Source organism: Monodelphis domestica, chromosome 1 (assembly GCF_027887165.1).
Source record: "Monodelphis domestica isolate mMonDom1 chromosome 1, mMonDom1.pri, whole genome shotgun sequence".
Lineage (NCBI taxonomy): Eukaryota > Metazoa > Chordata > Mammalia > Didelphimorphia > Didelphidae > Monodelphis > Monodelphis domestica.
The window spans coordinates 604,254,180-604,275,675 of NC_077227.1; the positions used below are offsets into that span (position 1 = coordinate 604,254,180).

The window sequence follows — 21,496 nt, forward strand, 5'->3', positions numbered from 1 at the left end:
GGAATAAGGAACCATTGGAGTTTGAGTGAGGGAAGGACCTGATTATTCTTATACTTTATGAATATTATTTTGGCATGAATGTGGAGGGTAGATTGAAGGATAGAGAGACAAAGAAGCTATTGGAACTGTCGTGATATAATAAAATGATGATGAGGATGCTAGTATTTATATAGTGCTTTAAGATTTGCAAACTGCTTTATATGTTATCTAATTTGTTCCTCACAATGACCTTGTGAAGTAGGTGCTTTTATTACCTGCATTTTACAGGCAAGGAAACTGAGGCAGAGAAAAGTTAAATGACTTGCTTAAGTCACACAGTTAATATGTGTCTGAGGTAGGATTTGAATTTTGGTCTAAGAAGACCCAAGATTCTATCTCCTTATATTAGAATCTCTAGTTACTCTTATTATTATACACGCTTTATGCATTTATCAGTAGTCATTTGGAGGCCTTTGTGATATCTTGTGTATTACCCATCCTTGCTTTTGATGGTCTGTTATTTTTTTAAAAACTTTCTCTAATAGCTGCTTTGACAGATGTATGTTGCCAGTTGTTTGCAGTTTAAGTCCTTCTTGATCAGAATATTCTAGTAGTTTAAATCTTGGTCCAGAAATATAAATTCCACTCTTACTATCTTTTTTGCCTGTTTGCGTCCCAAATCCTCCTTTCTCCTTGGAAGCCCTAACATCCAGCTGGCCACAATCATAAAAGTCATCTTTATAGTTCTAAACAAAAGAACCTTTACAATTCAGTTTGGGAACTACTTCTACCCAGGGTTCCCAAACTGGCATCTTGGGTCACCACTGTGAACTCAAAGGGACACTGTGACTTATTTTTAAGTTTAAGGGAAACACAGGAGTTCTTGACGTTTTTCAGACTCTAAGCAAAGTAGCTTTAAGTAGTTCACAATATTAGATCTCTCTCTTTTTCTCTTTCTCTCTCCTCCCTTCCTTCCTTCCTAAAATTTGTTTTACATTAAAGTTCCTAGGTATTTTCCTTCTTCCCTTCTATCTTCACATTAAAGAAAGCATCATTTGACAAATTATATATATATATATGTACATATATATGTGTGTGTGTGTGTGTGTATACATATATATATCAGCTTTGTCTTTTTTCAGTTCTTTCTCTGGTGAACATATGTAAGTCATTCTTCAAACAATATTTCTGTTCCTGTATATAGTGTTCTCTTGGTTTTGCTCATTTTGTTCTTCATAATTTTATATAGGTCTTCCCATTTAAAAAATTTTTAACCTGCTCATCATTTCTTGTGGCCCAATAATATTCCGTCACAATCATATACCACAACTTGTTTAGCCGTTCTCCAACTGATGATCATTCTCTTAATTTCTAGTTCTTTGCCCCCACAAAAAGCTGCTATAAATGTTCTAGAATTTTTAGATTCTTTTCCTTTTTCCCTGATCACTTTAGGAAACAAATCTAATAGTGACATTGCTAAGTCAAAGAATATACACAATTTTATAACTTTGGGTATAATTCCAGATTGCTCTCCAAAATGGTTGGATAAATTCACAGTTTCACTAGTAATGTCCCTGTTTTTCCATATCCCCTCCAACATTTGTCATTTTGCCCCTTTATTACTCTTTATCATTTTAGCCAATGTTGACAGTGAGATGATCATCTCAGAGTTGTTTTTCCTTTTAATGACTTCCTTCAGTGTTTGAGATGTTTTTATTCATTTGTACTTTTGGTTTACTTCTTGAACTTTCTCATCTCATTTGTGATGCCATCTTTATGAAACTGGGCTTTCAGCAATTTCTGTGATTAAAAAGCAAATGCTACTTGAAAATCAGCATAGAACAGGAAATAAAGATGGTGGTATCCATTGTGACTCAAGGTTTGAAAATTGTGCAGTAGGCAACAAATGTTCCTGTCTCATTAGTAAATAATTTGTTGTAATAAATAATCGTTATTACTAGTAAATAAGTTGTTAGGACATAACTACTTAGCTGCTTGGACCTAAATGGAACTGCTCAGTATTTCTTTTAACCTGGGTGTGTATTTGTAGAAAAAATTACTGCAATACTAAGGGAACCATGAGTGGAAACAGTTTGGGAATTTCTGATCTGTACTATATGGCTAGAGTATTCTTTGCCTCTACCAAGTCTGGAACAAAATGGGGCCAAAGTAGGCAGATGATCAGAATATAACATGCAAGGGGGATTTAACAAGTCATAATTAAATATTCTTTTGTTTAAAGGCATTCATTTTTTTTAATCCTGGAAAACTATTTTTCAAGACCATTGTCTTTTGTGACATTGCATATGTTAAAGTGAAGGATCAAAACACAAGGTGTATATATTTTCAAACTTTTCTTGGTGCATAGAAATACTGCCTCCATACTTTTCTTGGGACTCTTGGGTTGAGTCTCATAGTCAAAAACAAGTTTTCCAGCTAAAATTGAATAAATAAGGCTTCACGATTTCTGAGTAACATGATTTTTTGACATAAGTTTTTGAAGATGATCCATATTAGAAACTCCAAACAGTTTATGCACATGCAGGGTGTAGAAAATTCAATAATGTAGGCAGTATGGTGGCTCGATGAGTTCTGGCCCTGAAGTCAGCAAGGCCTTAGATCAAATCTGGCATCAGATGTGTACTAGTCATGTGACCCTGGGCAAGTCATTTAACCTCTCTTTGTCTCAGTTTCCTCATCTGTAAAAAGGATATAATAATAGCACCTACCTCCCAGTGTTGTTTTGAAGATTAGACAAGGTAATATTTGGATAGTGCTTAGCACAGTGCTCATAGCACAGTGCACATAGTAAACACTATATAAATGTTAGATGCTAGTAGTATTTTGAAATAACTTGACTTGTCTTTCCTAGTTATTAACTGTGTCACCTGAGAAAGCCAATCATCTTTATTCATTCAATGAGAATGATTAATTCCTGACCCCACCTATCTTACAGGACATTTTTGAGTAACATTGTGGTGTAGTGAAAAGAATTGTTGCTCTTGACATCAAAATCTCTGTTACAAAGAGTCAACTTTAGTTTGGATGTCAGAAAAAAGTTCCTAACAATTAGAGCTTCCCAAAAGTGTAATAGGTTGCCTTGGGAGTTAGTATCTTCTTCCTTGACATTTACAGGCCAGGTGACCACTTGTCAATTAAGTTGAACTTGTCAATTATATTATAAAAGAAACTTGTATTCAGGTATAGGTTTTGGACTAGGTGGTTTCTAAGGTTCTTTTCAGTTCTGAAATTCTGATTTTTTTTGTGTCTTTACAATTTATCCATCTTTTTCCTTGTTAGATTGTCAGCTATCACTTCTCGGTAATGTCAGTGCACCTACCTATCTTCTAATTTGCTTTCTTTAATCTCTTTAAAGATTGAAAACTACATAACCATGTAGATCAGAACTACTTTAAATAATCTCTATGGGGCAGCTGGGTGGCTCAGTGGATTGAGAGCCAGGCCTAGAGATGGGAGGTCCTAGGTTCAAATCTGGCCTCAGCCACTTCCCAGCTGTGTGACCCTGGGCAAGTCACTTGACCCCCATTGCCTAGCCCTTACCACTCTTCTGCCTTGGAGTCAATACACAGTATTGACTCCAAGACAGAAGGTAAGGGTTTTTAAAAAAATTTTTTTTTTAATTAAAAAAAATAATCTCTTAGTGGGTTCTGAATAATTGCCTGAAGAGCTTTTCCTATAACTGAAGTCCATAAACTTCAGTATCTGGGCTTTGCAGCATCTATTTTTGCTGTTCAGAAGCAAAAAATAAACTTCTTGACCCTGTACTTTGTAGTTGAGGTTTCTACATAGTAAATTTCATAATAGTAAAGTATCTAGCCTGAAAAGTATCATGGGGACCATAGTCTAACCCAAGTTCTCTGACTCCAAATACTATTCTCTTGACTTAATACAAAATGAATTCTGGATAAGTGAAGTATTACTGTATTAGTCTTTTTTATTAATCATGGGAAACATGAAGGTCTCATCTTGTTCTATCTTTTATAAATATATGAGACTAACATTGTATGGTGAGTTGTATGTGCAGTAAATGTACTTCATTTTAGTTGTCAGTTTCCGGCCCAACAAACATCTTCTAACCATTCAATATGCTGGAATACTACAAACATTTCTTGCCTTTCAAAACATTCCAGATGAAAAACTCAAAACAGCAACTTTTAGCTTTGTTAGGTTTTTGCTCTACTCTCATTAACTTTGGGTGTTTGTTTTTTTTTTAATTGGTCTTTAGAAAAAGCACTGGGCTCAGTCAGGAAGCCTAACTGGGTTCTTTCTAGTCCTTCTCTCTTTAGTTTAACTATAGAGGAATAATAACCTTTGCTTGTTCCTTATCTTTCAAATAGGGTTAGTTATCTGTCCTCCTTACTTCCAGTGGATAGTAGTGATGATAAATATGATCAAGTATGTGTCAAAGAGCTTTGAAATATAGAATATAAAATATTCAGCTCCATGGCATTATTGGTAATATTATTTGTTCTTGTTCTTTTCTTTTCGCAAGAAGCAAAGGCATTTATATATTATATGGTATTTTTATCTGTCTGTAAGGTGAAATTTTGTATATAAATTCTTGTGAATTTCCCCATAAGTTTTATGTTATAAAATCGGAAATAAATTCCAGGGAAATAATGATGAGATTAGGAAAATATCTGGAATCTTGGGCCACTGAACAATTTAGAACCAGTGAGTCCCTTGACAGGTGATACTGAACTGGAGTGTCAAGGGCAGGGAGAGTAAGGTTGACAGGACTAGTAGTTCTTCATTGCTGTGACTCTGGCAGGGAACAGGAGTCATATGATTTCGCTTCTTCTGTTGGTCCCCTGCCAAGCCTGATACAGGAATCTTCCCTTACAGAACTGGTAATGCAGAGAACTCAGAATTTCATAACTGAATTTTCAGGTAATACCACTAAATGAATTCCTTGCATTATTGATTTTTTAAAAAAATCCTTTAATGGTGGATACCTGTAATCCAATCAAGAGAAGATTTGGACCAATTCTATTATCAACAATCTCAAATTGATCTTATAAGTAGTAGGTATATAGAAGAATAAAGCATTTAATAACAAAAGAGTAAAAACTTTCTGAAAAGAAATTTTGGAATATCTCTAATAGGAAAAGAGAAAATATCCTTAGCAGGCAAACCAATGAACTAACACAGCATTATCAATTCAATATGGAGTTCTTGAGAACAAAGACCAAATTAAGCAAAATAATCTGAGAAACACATTTAACCCTGAAGTATGTTCATCTCTAGATATTTCTCTTCGCTTTAAAACGTTATTGAATAACCACAGCATCTTTGCTATTATTTTTAAAACTTTTTTTCTTTGAAAGTTATCATCTTCAGATTTATCTCATTCTTATTGGCAGTGCCACCAAAACATATGTTAAATATGTTTTAAATATCCATTTACTTAAGAGGCAGTGTAGCATAGTGGATAGAGTAATAGACCAGGAATTGAAAAGATCTGTGTTAAAATTCTGCCTTTCACATTTCTTCTTTAGCCATAGTCAAGCCACTTGGCCTCTCCAAACCATGGTTTATTTTTCCATCCGATGGAAATAATAACAACCATATTATCTGTCTCAGAGGATTGTTGTGAGGCTCAAATGAGTTAATGTATGTAAAATGCTTTGCAAACCTTAAAGCTTCCTTCAGTGTCATTCATTAGCTACTTTGTGGAAAGCTGTGCTTGTCAATGGGGTAGACAGATAGATAGTTTACATAAGATACTATTCCTTCCCCCAAAGAACTTCTTCTTAGTCTTACCATTGATGTATGAATGTTTCTTCTGCATACACACTTGTTTCTCTTTAATAAGACTGATCGAACTCTCAGAACATATCTTTTTTCCAACTAATAATTTAGACGTGAAAGGTAGTATGGCATAGTCAGTAGAGGGCCAGCCATAGAACGAGAGGCTATGTGATCCTAGGGCAAATCATTCGCAATGCCCCAGATGACTCTCTATTAGTACAAGTAATAGAACAGGTTTTGAGATGAATTTCTTTTGGAGAGCTCTTCTATGCTGGATTATACACTATCTTGTTAGTAACTTAAAGTAATTTAAAGTAAGAAATTTATTTTTTATAGAGGTACAATGATTTTTCAAGCTTGTGCCTTTTAAAAAGCAAACGGAGGAAGAACCTTTCAAGAATCTGCCTTTATAGTTTTTGACTGACATTTACAAAGTTCCTACCATTAATCCTGATGCCATATTTCTTTTTCTCTATATAAATGAGTATATGTAACCAACTAAAACACTTTGACTCTAGGGACTAGATAGATATGTTGGAGTCAAGTAAAGCAAGGCATTGCAATATCTGGATTCCCTGTTAACTCCTAAGATAGGCCTTTGTCTCTAGCCCCCCGTTTGTAGACTATACAAACTACATAGTAGTCATATTTTAACATAACCAATGCTCAATAATCAGCTGTCTGTCTGTAATACCAATAGCACCTTAAAATATCATACAAGGGAGAGCTATTATTATTACTAAGAGGAAAAAATTAATTGTGATCTAGAACCAAAATCTGGTACCTTTAAGGAAAAAACGTTTCTCCCAAACATATGAATTTCAGTGGGCTTTCTTAACAATTCATAATTTTGATAGACTATAAGCTCTTTTGTTTTTATAACGTCAGTGTTCCTACCACAGGGCTTTGCTCTTGGAAATACTTTTAAAATATTGGTTGATTGATGATGTATCTGTTGCAAAGATATGCACAAGGATGAAGATAGTTTTGTTAGTTTGTGTTATATTCTCTTGCCATTTCAGGCGGCAAACACAGCCTGGTGTAACAGTTAAAATTAGTTTCTCTGCCAAAAGTATTGTATTTTTATGAGTTTTATTAAAGATTATTAAAATTAAGAAATAAAGAAAATACAAAATAAGAAAGCACGTGTAACCTACATCTTGCCTGCTAGGTAGAGAGCCGTGTGTGTGCCTAGAAGCAGAAGGAGAGGGTGGGCGAGGGGGGGGAGGGAGGGAGAGAGAGAGAGAGAGAGAGAGAGAGAGAGAGAGAGAGAGAGAGATTGATTGATTTTAGGGCATTCTGGGAACTACCAAGGACTTCTGGGAATTGAAGTCTGGGGTTCAAATCTCCATTTTACACTGGATTTGATTCTGCTTAAGGTTTGATATAACTATTATATGGAATTATATATATTTATATATCTTTTAAAAGCTCAGGTTCTCATATTCCCATGTCTGAGGATTATAGTCTCCAAGGGAGAGTGTGGCTCTTAGTTGTCTGCTGGCCCTTCAGCATTGAATATAAGAATACTACAGGATCCTTCACTTGTCAGTTCATCTTTGGTAAGCATGGTGGCACAGTGGATAGAAGGTAGGATTTGGAGTCAGGAAGACACAAGTTCTAATTTTTGAAATAGGGATAATAATAACACCTACTTCAAAAGGATCAAATGAGGGAATATATATAAAGAACTTTGCAAACCTTAAAGTGCTATACAAATACTATATTATTATCTCTATGCAATTATTTTATCTTTTTCTACTATAAAATATATCTCAAGACTATTCAACTATAGGGAATATGTAATGTAGTTGAATGAATGTTGATTTGGGATATAGAAAACAGGTTTGTACATCAGTTCTGTTACTTGTGAGGTCACTTAGTTTTCTGATCTTTAAAATGTAGGTACATTTGTACTGTCTATCTCACAGGATTGTTGTGAGAGCACTGTAATCTTTAGCACTTCAGGGACGTGTGATTTTGTTGGTATTGGCATTGACTCCCCAGTGAGCATCACAACCCCTGTTACAGTTGATAGACCTTGAGCCTCTCTGGTAGCTTTGAGCAAGAATGAGAAGATTAAAACTGCCTATATCGCAAGTTAAATGAGTAACTTGATCTGCAATGACCTTGAATGAGATTTTTCCTTCAAAGCAAAGGCCTCTTGGAAAAGAATAAAATCTACACTACTGTGGGCAAGTAATATAGGAGAAAAGAGCACTAGGTTTGGAATGGAGGGAGCTAGGTTTGAGTCTTGGCTCTGCCTACACTTGCTAGTTATGTGGCATTAGGGAATTCCCTGACTTTGGACTTTATCTAATCTTTATATTGATGCTGAAGAATTGACTATTTAAAAAATGTTTTAGTGATGCCTTTACATTTTAGTAATTTTCTACCTGTGCCAATAATAAAAAACAATTAAGCTATAAAAACTTTTTCTGATAGTCTAAACAATATTCTTCCCAATAGTCCCCCACCTCTCTATGAGGGAGAAAAAGAAGGAATAAGCATTTAATAACCTACTATAAGCACTGTGCTAAGTGCTTTACAAATACTATCTTATTTGAACTATGCTTTATTATCTCTTCCAGCATCTTCACTGATTTTTCTCTCATTTAGGGTTTGATTCCTTTTTTAGTGATCTTTTAATTTACATTATTGTCATTATGTTCTCTTGGTTCCATATATTTCACTTTGCCTTAGTTGATTAAAAATCTTGCCATATTTTTCTGAATTCCTCATATTGTTCATTTCTTATTGCGAGAATGTTCTTTTACATACATATACCATAGGTTTGTGGGATGTTGTTAGCCATTTCCTTAATCAGTGGCTTATAATCAAGGAGATATACTCAACTCTTGACCATCATTAATCCCTTTAACTATTCAGTTGTCCTGTCCCAGTCTGCCTCCTCAACAAGTCTTATATCCTTTCCATTCTCTCTATGCATATGCCTACCATGCTAGTTGAGGCCCTCCTTACTTCTTGCTAGATTATTGTAATTAGCTCCCTAATTAACCTCCTGGCATCTAGTTTGCCCCTTCTCCAATTAATGCTGCATAAAACTGCCAAAGTGATATTCTTTTTTTCTGTTGTAATTTTTTCCTTTTTAAAACAGGATGTTTTATTTTTCTCAATTACATGTAAAAATTTTCCCATGACACTATCCATCTCAACCTCTATCATCCCTTTCTCCTTTTACCTTCAGTCTCTTCTACCACCAGTCTTTTCTCATTCAAACTTCACCTTCAATATTTGACCTTACAGTGAATCACAAAAGACTTTTCTAGCACCACAAGAGTCAGTCCTGTAGTGCTCAGCTTTCCTTGTAGTCCTACTCTCACAGCCAAACATTGCTACTGGAAAAACCATGGCTTTGACCATACAGCCCTATGTATTGTATCCATTTTTTCTACATTTCTACATTCTACATCTCCAACATTTATTGTTTTTCCTTTTCTCTCATATTAGTCAGATAGCTGTAAGATGGTACCTCTGAGCTTCAACTGATTTTTTAAGTACAGATCTGACCATATCACTTTTTTACTCAAGAAGCTTTAGTGACTGACTCTTTTACCTTTAAGTTATTGATTGACATTTAAAGCCTCTCCCCTCATGAACTAGATCCAGTCTGCTGGTTATTTAGGACTCCTTTTCACTGAATGTCGTAGCCAAACTGACCTTACTGTTGTTGAATAATAAGTTCTTAATAAATGCTTATTGGAAGGGCAGCTAGGTGACTCAATGGAATGAGTCAGACCTGGAGAGGTATCCTGGGTTCAAATTTGCCTCAGATACTTCCTACCCATGTGACTCTGGGCAAGTCATTTAACCCCAGTTGCCTAGCCCTTAACTCTTCTCCCTTGGAACCAATATTTAGAATTGATTCTAAGACAGAAGGTAAGGATTTTTATAAAATAAATCCTTATTGATTGGTTGTGTATCAACTTTGTTCCCAGTTTTTTTTGCTAACCAAAATATTTCTGTTATGATTTTCTAATATGATAAATACCTTTGTTTCTTTCTTTGGCTTTGTTCAGATATATTCCCAGGAGTGGGATTGGTGGACCAACAGATATGGACAATTTATTCACTTGTCTTGTGGAATTCCAAATTGAAATACAGATTGACAGGACCACTAAACAAACCTGACCAACAGTACATCCCTGTGCCTCTGTTACTATGGCCTTTCCAACATTAACTGTTTCCATCATTTTTTAAAAATTTGTCAATTTGTGTGGAATAAGGTGATATAAATCTGAATTGTTTAAATTTGCTATTCTCTCATGAATGATTGTTTCCAAGTGAAGCATGTTTTCATGTGGCCATTTGTAGTTTGCAAATCTTTTGAAAGGTAGTCATATCCTTTGGCCACTTATCTATTGTTAACCATTAACAATACACTTCAGATTACTTACAGGAACTCTGAATACTGGGTAACATAAATGGATTCCTGTCTGCTTAATATTTTGTAAGCACTTTTGGCTAAAAATTATGACTTGAAATTGCTTAAGTGGATATTAGTATTAAGCAGATAATTGTGAGGCTAATTAAACAGGAACATATGTTTTTAGCTGTGCAGGTTTAACATGTTCATTGAGTAACATGAATAGAATTTTTCCAGAAGAATCAGGGAGGATGGGAGGAGAAACTCTTGCAATTATCCAACCTCAAATTGTGCTTGGAATTCCTCATCCCCAGAAACTATTTCTGCTGCAGCTGGGAGAACTAATGTTAGGCAGCCCTTGAGTTGGATAGGTTTTGTTTTGCTTGAAAAAGGAAAGACTATTTGAAATTTTAAGACTAGTGGAAGATGTGGTGGCTTTTTTTTTTTTCACTCTAAAAAGCCTTGGACTAAAATTTTATCAGTGGACTTTGCATACTTGAAGCCTCTTCCTTATCTTTTGAACTTCCTTTGTTCTGACTTTGTCTTGTGTTACTGTCGATAAGGGCCCCCTTTTACTCAGAGTGCTTCATATTACTACCTTGATCTTACTGCTCAAAGAAGGGGGAAGGGAGAGATGGAGACTCAGAATATAAATGCAACACATATTTTATTGTTGGTGTAAATAATGAGGCATTATTTAACGTTTTCATAATTTCTCTAACCAAGAAATTTTTCTTCCCCTTTTTAGTATAAACCAGCAAAATAATATACCAAACAACTCTACCAAATGCTCATATATTTCAGATTTTAACAGATTTAACTGAACATTTTATCCTTGTCACCATGGAATCTAGAAGTCCCCAGTTCATTTAGTTGGGAGGTAGAAACCCCAGGTTTTGACCTTGTCACAGGAGAGTTTTCTCCCTGGGGGAAGGTCCTACTTCACTGGTCTCAGACTAACAATAGACAACCCATTTCAGGTGGGAGCTAAACCCAAGCTGAAGTCCAGTGACTCTTCTTCTCCAGAAGCCTTTCCCAGTATATCACACCCTTCTTCCAAGGATGGAACTTCAGCTTGCCAGGCTAACACTCTGCCTATAGTGCCGAGGAGTCACCAGACTTCAGCTTGGGTTTAGCTCCCACCTGAAGTGGATTGTCTATTGTTAGCCTGAGACCAGTGAAATAGGACCTTCCATCAGGGAGAAAACTCCTGTGACAAGGTCAAAACCTGGGGTTAGCTTCCCAACTAAATAAACTGGGGATTTCTAGATTCCATGTTGACATCCTCAATTAGAAAATTAGTTTCTTATTGAGATTATAGGGACTATCAGGAAATACTTCCCAATGCTCACATCTCAAATCAAGTGGAAAATGACTGACTAACCTGTAATTCCTATTAATTCAGTATAATTATAACATTAGTAGCACTGAATCTTAAATATGTAGCTATAGTGTAAGAAAAGGGTATTACCATATTTAATTTGGAAAAGAGATCTGGGAATTTGGGCCTTTTGAAAAATAGCATTAATGCATGATTAGTTCCCATCTTGTTTAAATAGAAAGATTTTGACCAATTAAATGCCTCCTACCTGGCAATGAATAGCACCTCTCTCCCCAACCTCAAGCTTTATTCCTTAAGCTATTTCATTTAACTAAAAGGAATATATTTTCTTTTTCTTCCCAAGGCTCAATGTCTACACAAATGGATATCATTGCTTTGACTACCTCAAAAGGAAAATAATAAAATGCTGTAGCTAGTGAGCTAGTCTGATTTTATTCAATTTGCCCTTCTTCCAAAAATTTTGGCCAGTCACTAGAAATTTCCATCATTCCCATAGTATAACTACTACCATAAATACAGCGCCTGTGCATATATACAAAAACATAAAAGATATTGCAATTCAAATGTATGTTTCTTTAGAAAGTAAATGAGTACTTTAATGGGGAGAGACACGGTACCCTTAAGAGCATGGAAGAGTCACCAGTATGGAAACTTCTCCACCTGAGCAAATATACAACTCATTGATGACTTAAAGTCTTGGAGGCTCTGAGAGATTAAATTCTTTGCCCATCGTTACATAAATCGCATGTATCATAGGCAGTTTTGGAATCCAGGCCATTCTGGATTCAGCAGGTATTTATTATAAGCTTATTGTTACCAGACAAAAACACAGTCTTGTTCTCAAGGACCTCATATTCAAATGGAGGAGAAAACTTGAGCAGAATTATATATGTGAAGTATATAAATGTAAAAATATAAATTAAATGTAATATCAGAGGGAAGAAGACACTAGTTTTGGAGGTTGGGGAGGGAAGGAAATCAGGAAAGAGCTCTTGGAGAAGGTATATCTGAGCCAAGTCTTGAAAGGAGACCTCAATTCAGATCCGACCTCAGCCACTTACTAGTAGTATGACCCTGGGCAAGTCACTTCACTCTTGTTTGCTGAACTGAAAAATGGGGATGATAATAATAGGCACCTGCCTCCCAGAATTGTTGTGAAGATAAAATAAAATGATATTTGTAAATCACTTAGCACAGTGCCTGGCACATAGTAAGTGCTTAATAAAACCTTGTTTCCTTCCTTTTCTGGTTCTCAGTTTTCTTGTCTTTAAAGTAAGAGGAAGGACTGGTTTCCTGTCTAGTTCTAGATTGTGATTTAAAGAACTAATGATATTTAAGTGTATTTAAGTGTTTATGTTTCTTTTCAGGAAAACAACAATAATAGCTGAAGCATATAGTAATTTAAGGTTAGTGAAATTTTTATGTACATTATCACCTTTGATCCTTACAACAACCTTTATAGATGAGGAAACAGACCAGAAGAGGTCAGATGACTTGCCTAGAGTCAAGCATTTATGAGGTATCTCAGGGTACATTTGACTCCAAGTCCAGAGTACTATATCTGTTTAGAATTTTTATTTCAAATGGGGGCAGAGCCTTTTTTTCTTTCTCTCTTTTTTTTCTCAGCACTTGTACATTGCCTGGTACATAATAAGGACTTAATAAATGTTTGGGTGTCTAGGTGGTACAATGGTTAGAGTCCTGGGCCTAGGGTCAGGAAACTCTGAGATCAAATTCATCCTCAGAAGTCAGGACCAAGAGCAATAGGGAGGTTACAGAGACAGATTAGGGGGCTTGATGTCAGGAAAAACTCCTAAGAATTAGCTGTCCAAAAGTAGGATTATCCTAAGAGGTGAAATGGGTAGGGTAGTATTTTAGAGGATATGAGAATCTTCTCGGAGGTCTCTGAGCAGAGGATGTTTGATCCCTTGTTGAGTATGTTACACTAATAATTCCTTTAAAATATGGGTTGGACTAGGTGGTTGCTGAGAGTTCCCTTCTAACCTAAATTTCTTATTCTTAGTTCTGGTTTTGCCACTTTTGTTTAAGATTCTCATCTTACAAATGAGAAAAAGGAGGCCAGAGAAGCTATCTAGCCCAACTCTCTCAATTTGCAACTAAGAAACCTGAAATGACTGGAGATGATTTCAAATGTTCTTATTGCCTTACCATTGAGTCAGTGACCTTAATCTCTTTAGTAGAACATAAATAAACTCCTGGAAAACTAGGTTGTTTTTAGTTTTGTGTGCCCACAGCTTGTCACTGTGCCTGGTATATATTAGACACTTGACCCTTATTAGATAAATAGGGATTAAATGAATCAGACAAGTAAATAGTCATTACTTAAAAACCATTTTCAAAAAAAAATCCTCAGGCTCATCAAAATTCTATTTGCCTTACAAAGGTTACCTAATTTTAATTTTTAAATTTTATTAATTTTAGGAAGGCAGAGTGGTATATAGTGTGAATGACTTAAGGATTTGGAGTCTGAGGACTTCAGGCTCACATCCTGGTTTGGTCTCTGTGTGACCTTGAACAAATTACTTAACCTCTGTAGGGCTAGGCTTTCTTCCCTGTAAAATGAGGGGGTTGGACAAGGTGATCTCTAAGGTCCTGTCTAACTCTAAATCCATGTCCCTACTTAAAGCCCCATCATACCATGTTGGCCTTTTTTATTCCACCAAAATTTTTAGGTTTAATTTATAAGATTTAATGGAAAAACCTTAGATCTGGAAATTAGAAGATAAGGATGGTGATGTTATTATTCTCTGATTATAAAGCCAGAGAAAATAATTTTATTTATCTTTAATTCAGTTTTTTTTCATCTGTAAAATGAGCCTATTGATATCTGCCCCTCAGCTTTAGTCTGAAAACAATTGCTCTGGCATTTGGAATAAAAATTCCTGAAAGTTCCTGGAATTCTTCAGTAATATATCTGAATTTCAGAGTGAAAACTTCTACCAAAATTTGCATTACATGCTTCCTAAAGCAGAGTTACTCTGGTCTGGGGACCTTGTGGGTTTCCCTTTCATTCATTTGGAAGAAGCCTCTTGCTCACTAGCTCTGATTGGCTGGGAGAGGAGCTCCTCCCCTTTTCTTTAGAATGTTTTGCCCCTTTTGTATGTGGTGTGGTTACCTCGGAGCATGTGCAGATGCATATCTGGTTGGCAGCAGCATGAAGTTCTACAGGCCCTATTTTCCTGTGCCACTGAAGGGAAGCCGGATCTGGAGGTAGGAATGGAAGCTCACAGGAAGATCTGTAGCTCTGGGTTTGGGGGTGTTAAAGAAATGAGACTTTACACTCTCCAAATCTTGTTTGTTTGGATTAATCAACTGAAACTCTGACATGCTTTTATAGGTTTCATAGGATTCTGGCTGGAAGGATTCTTCCCAATCACCTAGTCAGCTCTATCATTTTACAAATGATGAAAATCTCAGAGACATGAACTGACTTGCCTAAGCCCATACAAGTTTTGCTGAGATTGACTTGAAAATTGGTTAGAGTAGTATACTTCATATTTCAGATGGGCTCCATTCCATTTTATTTACTTAATTCCATTCAGAAACTGAGATGGCAAGGGCCATGTTTAATAGTGAATTTCTTTATTTGATGTCCATAATGGCATAGCCTGTTTTGAGGTTGTATATTCTGTAGGAAGCAAGGTCCAAAATCTTTTCTGATTTTGACCCTTATCCCTCAGTCCTGCTTATGAATCTTAGGTAGAATTTGTATTAGAAAGCATTAAATAATGGTGGTATTTTCATTAATTGTGCCCTATTCTACTAAGGCAAGGGAATGCATGTGCCTTTCTTCAGAGCAAAAAGACTTAGGGAGAATATATATAATGCTTTTTGATCTTGCTGTCTAATTTGTTTTTGGCACATAGTTTGTTATATATATTTATAAATTTATTTTACTTTTCTTGATATTTTGGGGTTTGTTGAAAAATATTTTCTTATTTTTCTCATTACATTTATGGTTTCATATTTTTATGGGTATATTCCTTCTCTACTTAGAAAGTCTACCTAGACATTTTGACAAATGTCAAAAATTCACTAACTAATCATCACAATTGATAATTAGATACAATATGCATTTTAGGCATGAAATTGGTATTGTAATTTAAATTTAAATTATTACATTACCCTCCACCACAAGAAACTATGTTTTTTAATACAATAGGAAAAAAAGTCATTATTCAGGACTGGGAAGATGGTGGGGAAGGAGGCAACATACAGGCTATTCTTAATGAGGCAGGATAAATTGCAGAATTCGGATTTGGAATAATTTTTTTTTTTTTGCATATAGCTAGAGCATCCATTAGATCATACACCTGCAAAGTACAATAAGATGTTGAGAGGCTTAACATGTTCGAAACTAAATATTTTGGGTCATATATTAATGCTATTCATTTGTCTCATCATCTTGCCAAATATGCAGACCTCTGTTTTCAAGGTTTTTTTGGCCATTGTTCAGACTTGCTGCTAGTCTCTGTTTGAGCTTGTGTTTTAGAAAACAATTTTAACATGATTTCTTTTGGTAGAGGTAGCCAAAAAGTCTTAGAGAATGTTTGCCAGCAGTAACATTTATGGAATGATTTGCCTTTTAAAGCAAACAACCACCCCTCTTTTTTTAGAAGGAAGAAAATTACTTCTCTCCCCAAATCTCCAGAGATATATAATTTTATTTGGGTGAAGGATTTGTTTAGTTTTTTAATTGATTGATAGATTAAATAGATTATTTTATCATCCACACATTCTAGACCCATGTTGGGGAACCTATGGCACCACACCTGAGGATATTCCTAACTTCACCTCTACTTCTCTGCCCACCAACCAATGGGAGCACTTTCTCTTCCTGTGTGGGTTTTAAAGTGTTGTGGCTGGGGGGGAACTGCATCCCCCAGTGTGCCTCAGGGGTCCCTCCCTACTACTTCCTGGTGTGGGATTGGTCTTGAATGGATTACCTGTCTGGAGTAAGGGGGGAAGTTCACGTGTAGTATGAAGGTTGAAGTTTGGGTACTCAGTCTCTACAGAGGTTTACCATCACAGCTCTAGACTATTGGCTTCTGAAATTGGTTATAAAGTGTTTTAGGCAAGGTACTAAAACAGATGATTTATGTGAAATCACCAGCTTTATCTGTCAGTCACTTTGATCAGATTTATTCCTATGTAATAGACTAGTGAATTCCTTTGACTGATGGAATGGGTGTCAGGTTTTAGACAGAACTAGGTCGTTATACCATATTATGAGCCTTTTAATCATCAGCTTCCTGATCATTCTAATAATTAACGCTTGAGCATCTTTTGATCAGCCTTAGGCTAGAAGAGGTCATGGGAGATACAGATGAACTGGCAGACAAAAATATAAACACACATGACATAGTTGAAAAATGAGTTCTTACGTATGTACTTAATCTAGTAGAAAAGAAGGTCAGAGATTAATATTGGCTGTTTTATTAATCTATGTAAATGACCTATTTATAGAAATAAAATAATCCAAAAGCTGTCTCCTTTTGCTGACATCCAAAACTCAACATGTCTAAAACTGAATTTGTTCTTTTCTCCCCTAAACTCTTCTCATCTCACTTCCAAACCTATCTTTTTTTCTGTCAAGGTTAGTACTATCCTTCCCTTCCCTCAGGCTTACAATTTAGGTGTCATCCTTGGTTCTTCACTATCTTTCTTTTTATTAATTCTAAATTTATTTATTTGTTATAGTAAAATTCCCAGATAATTCCCTTTTCTCTCCTCACCATTCTTCATTCTCCACATCTAATTTGTTTCTATAGGCTGCTGGTAGGTCGGCCTACCCCAAGTTTCTCCCCATTCCAACCCATCATTCATTCTAATGCCAAAGTGATTTTCCTAAAGCACAGGTCTGATTATGTCAAAAAGCCCCACCACCATCTAACTCAGTAAATTCTAGAGGTTCCCTATCCCTCCAGGATCAAATACAAGATTTTTTGTTAGGCTTCATAATCTTGTACTCCTCCCTCCCTCCCCCTTCCAGTCTTTCCTTACCTTACTCCCCATCACATACTCTTTGATCCAATGATCCAATGGCACTCCTGGACTCCAGGCATTTTCTCAGAAGGTCAGTCATGCCTTGAATCTCCTCCCAGATCCTCATCTCTGCCTGCTGTGTGCCTGGTTTCCTTCAAGTCCTCACTAAAAAACCCACCTTCTATAGGAACCCTTTCCCAGTTCCTATTCATCCTAATGCTTCTCTATTAATCTAGTATATAATTTGCTTTCTTTATCTTGGTTTGTATATTGTTTCCTCTATTAAATTGTATGCTCCTTGAGTACAGGGACTGTCTTTTGCCTTTTTTTATATTTTCAGAGTTTAGCACAGTGCTGGGCACATATTAGCTATTTAATAAATGTTATTGGGGGGCAGTTAGGTGACTCAGTAGAGATAGAGGCCTGGAAACAGGAGATCCTGGGTTCAAATCTGGATTCATTTCCTAGCTGTGACTTTGGGAAAGTCATTTAACTCCAGTCACCTTGCCCTTACTTCTCTTCTGTCTCAGAACCTGATGTTGATTTTAAGACAGAAGGTGTAAGGGTCTTTTAAAAAATGTTTATCAACTGACTCACTGACTGATCTGGTCTTTATATTTGCAAAGAACATTTCTCAAACCACCCTGAGAAGCAGATGGTAGAATTACTATCTTCATTTTATGGATGAGGATATTTAAGTTTGGGGGCATTAATTGATTTGCCCATTATGACACAATTAAACAAAAGAAGCTAATATGATTTTGGGCTCCTTTAGGATGAGAGAGTTGATTGTCCTCCTTCATTCTGCCTCTCCAATCTCACCCGAAATTTTTGTTCCATTCTGGGCACTGCAGTTTAAGAAAGATGTTAATAAACTAGAGAGTGGCCAGGGGAGGGTGGCCAGCAAGACGAAGGGCCTTGAATTTGTGTTAGGTGAGGACCAATGACAGAAACAAGGCACATTAGCCTGGCGAAGAGAAGACTGACCCAAGGACATCATGGATGTCTTCAAGTGCTTGAAGCAGTGAAGCTAGACCTGTTTTGTTTGTCCTTAGCTGGCAGAGCCAGGAGTGGTGGCTGGGAGTTGCAAAGGAGCAAACTGAGGCTAGATGTCAGTGCAAACTCTTACCAGTGAGAGCTGTTTGATAGTGTAATAGGCTGCTTAGAAAGCTGGTGAATTCTGTTTTCTTAGAGGTCTCAGGCCAAGACTAGATAACCAGTTGGGTGTGTCCTAGTGGGGAATGCCTCTTGGGTATGGGTTGCACAGATGACCTCTAAGGTTTCTTCCAAATCTCAAATTCTGTGGTTATATAATGTAACTGAGTTGGGCTTCAAGGCCAAGTTTCCTGGCTTTGAGACCTCTAACTTTCTACTATGTGCAAAATAATATTAACAGAATCCAAAGACTCTCCATGGGTGACATAATGGTAAACTAACACTTTAAGTTTCAAAGCACTTTATAAAGTAATTATCACAACAACTTTAGGAAATAGATACTCTTATTGTCTCCACTTTACAGATGAAACTGAGATAGACAAAGGTTCAGTGACTAGCCCAGGGTAATGCAGTTAAAATCTAAGGCTAGATTTGAATTCAAGTCTCCCTGATCCATGTCCAGTACTCTTATCTATCTGCGAGATCTAGCTCCCTCATGACAGTTCTATAAACTCAACCATCAATATATTGACAGAATTGTACTATGTGGATTTGTGTATAGGAATATAGGGGTTTCTGATGGCAACTCTTTGCTCCAGAAATTACAGATGGCTTATTTATAAGGAGCTCAGACTGAATGATCAATGTGGCTTATGCAAAGAAGCAGTAAAATCTACAGCACATTCATTTTAATCACTGCCTTGGTTAAAAACCAACAATGATTTCCTATTACCCACTTATCACATCCCTTCTCTATTGTCGTGACTTTCAAGGTTGTCTGTCTCATCTTGGCACTCCCACGAGACAGGAAGACCCAGATTTGAACCCTCTCTGATTACCACTCCTGAACCTAAGCTTCTCCCCATCAGTAACTAGGGATAGGAAAGTGCTAATAGTACCAGTATTTTAGTCATACTCATTCCTCTCTCTTTACCTTTGCTAATTCGACAAACATTTGTTGTGTCACATCAACAAGCATTTATGTACTAAATGCTAAAGATACAAAGGCAAAAATGAAATAATCCGTGCCCTCAAGGAATTTCTTCCTGTCAGAGAAGAAAGTGTGTACTCATATCAAAAGTCTTTACTCATATCAGTAGTAGTAGTAGTAGTAGTAGTCTCTCGGTAACCGAGGATGACTATTGTCTTTGTGCGTTTTTGTGCACAAAGACACCTGTGCATGAAGATTTAAGTGGAAAAGTCGATGCACAGAGACAGTCCCACTCTCTCGGCGTTGGAAGCCTGGGTCCAGTGGCACGAAAAGTCATTACACCTGGAGACTTCCTCAGCTGCATTGGATGACCGAGTTGTCCTTTGTGCTCCAACACGCCCTAAGCACTCCACAGTGCCTTGCTGCGTCGCCATCTCAGCCGTTGAACCTTCTTATTGGTTTCTTCCTTCTGTTCAGCAGAAGCAGTCTTCTCATGCTGGGTGAGCAAAGCCCTAGTTCACCAGGGGTCGATGTCGGCCGATGGCTACCCTCACAAGGTTTGGCCGGCCTGTCAAAGCCGTTGCCCGGGGTGTGGCCGCTGCCGCATGCTAGCAGCTACTGGGAGCCACAAGTGAGAGCTGGGTGTCAGGTGGGGGTCAGAGGCTGGAGAGCTGCCCTAAGAGGGCATGACAAGCCCTCCATACCAAAGATATTACTCCTCCCTGAGCACCCCATATAGTATATACAACTTAAACACATAAGAATTCAATAGGTGGAAGATCAGGAAGAGTCTCTTAGGAAGTGGTGCTTGATCTGAGCTGTGGGGTGTTCCTTAAGGATTTCCCTGACCAGCAGGGTCCCACAAGGGAAGGGGCTCACCTTTGTGATGGGACCAGAGGAGAGATAGGGAACCGAGAACCAGGGTGAAGAATGAAAGACAAGGACAAGTAAGTGTATGAATAGGCAGGCAAACCTATGATATTCTCCTTGATAGGAAAATAGGAAAAAAAATATGATAGAAAAAATACAAAGGAACACGAGGTGGGTGAAGAAATTAAGATAAGGAATGTAAGCCTACAAGGGCCATAGGCTTTAGAGAGAGAGGGAGACTGAGAGATTGCTAGGCAAGATGGAAGATCCAAGAGAAATATTCATGGTCACCGACTCTGTATTTATTGCCTTCCTCTGTTTAGGGAAGTATTCTCAAGCACTTAGTAACCATGTTACAAAGAATGGACAATGAGGATTGGATGGTGAGGTGAGAGTAATACCTTTGTGGGCGTGTAGATTACAGTGCTTTCTCAATTTCCTCTCCATTTGGGGGCAAAGGAGGCTCCAATCATGTTAATGAGTTTGCCCTAGGCAAGGGCCACATGGCCATTTCAAGGTTACATTCACAAACCTTATTGGTAAAACCTTGTGCTTGGAGATACAGCAGCTGCACAGCCATTTATGATTCATAGATGTGAATATGCTTGGGATGCTACATGAGCTTAGAAGGAAAGAAAGCTAAGAGGTGGAGGGGAGGAAAGAATGAGGAAATTCTTGCTGAAGAAGGGATAATCCATGCAATAGCACGGAGCCCTTCTTCATTGCAGATACTCCTCCGTAGCTTTCATTTTGCACAATTCTTGACCACATCTTGGGTCAGAAGATCTTCCCAATAATCTGGAGCCTTTATTGTATTAAAAAAATTCTTTAAGAGGTAGTTTATCGGTGCATCACGTGGGCTATGGATCTGTGATCCCCAGGTCTTATTGCATGACTGGCCTGCCTCTTCTTGGGTCATAGACCTCCTTGAGGAATATCCTTTATGATACTTTTTATGTGGAAGCCATGATTGGCAGTATTTTCCAGATAACTCATACCCACCATGTGTCTTTCCATTGCTTAATCCAAAGCACATCATAATTTCTGCTCTGTT

General features: G+C 37.0%; 1 protein-coding gene across 13 annotated transcripts in view; it reads left to right on the forward strand.

Annotated features, from left to right (window-relative positions):
* Positions 1 to 21,496, forward strand: part of ABHD12 (abhydrolase domain containing 12, lysophospholipase) — a 145,239-nt gene that overhangs the window by 34,571 nt on the left and 89,172 nt on the right. For 5 of the 13 annotated variants that reach the window (XM_056813794.1, XM_056813795.1, XM_007476602.3 and 2 more), the window contains one exon: positions 12,848 to 12,886. The exons of 7 other annotated variants lie outside the window; for them this stretch is intronic. In XM_056813794.1, the coding sequence (XP_056669772.1) occupies positions 12,848 to 12,886 (39 nt within the window). Of the gene's footprint in view, positions 1 to 12,847; positions 12,887 to 14,604; positions 14,712 to 21,496 lie in introns of those variants that run through there. One more of the 13 variants, XM_056813793.1, reaches the window with a different exon arrangement.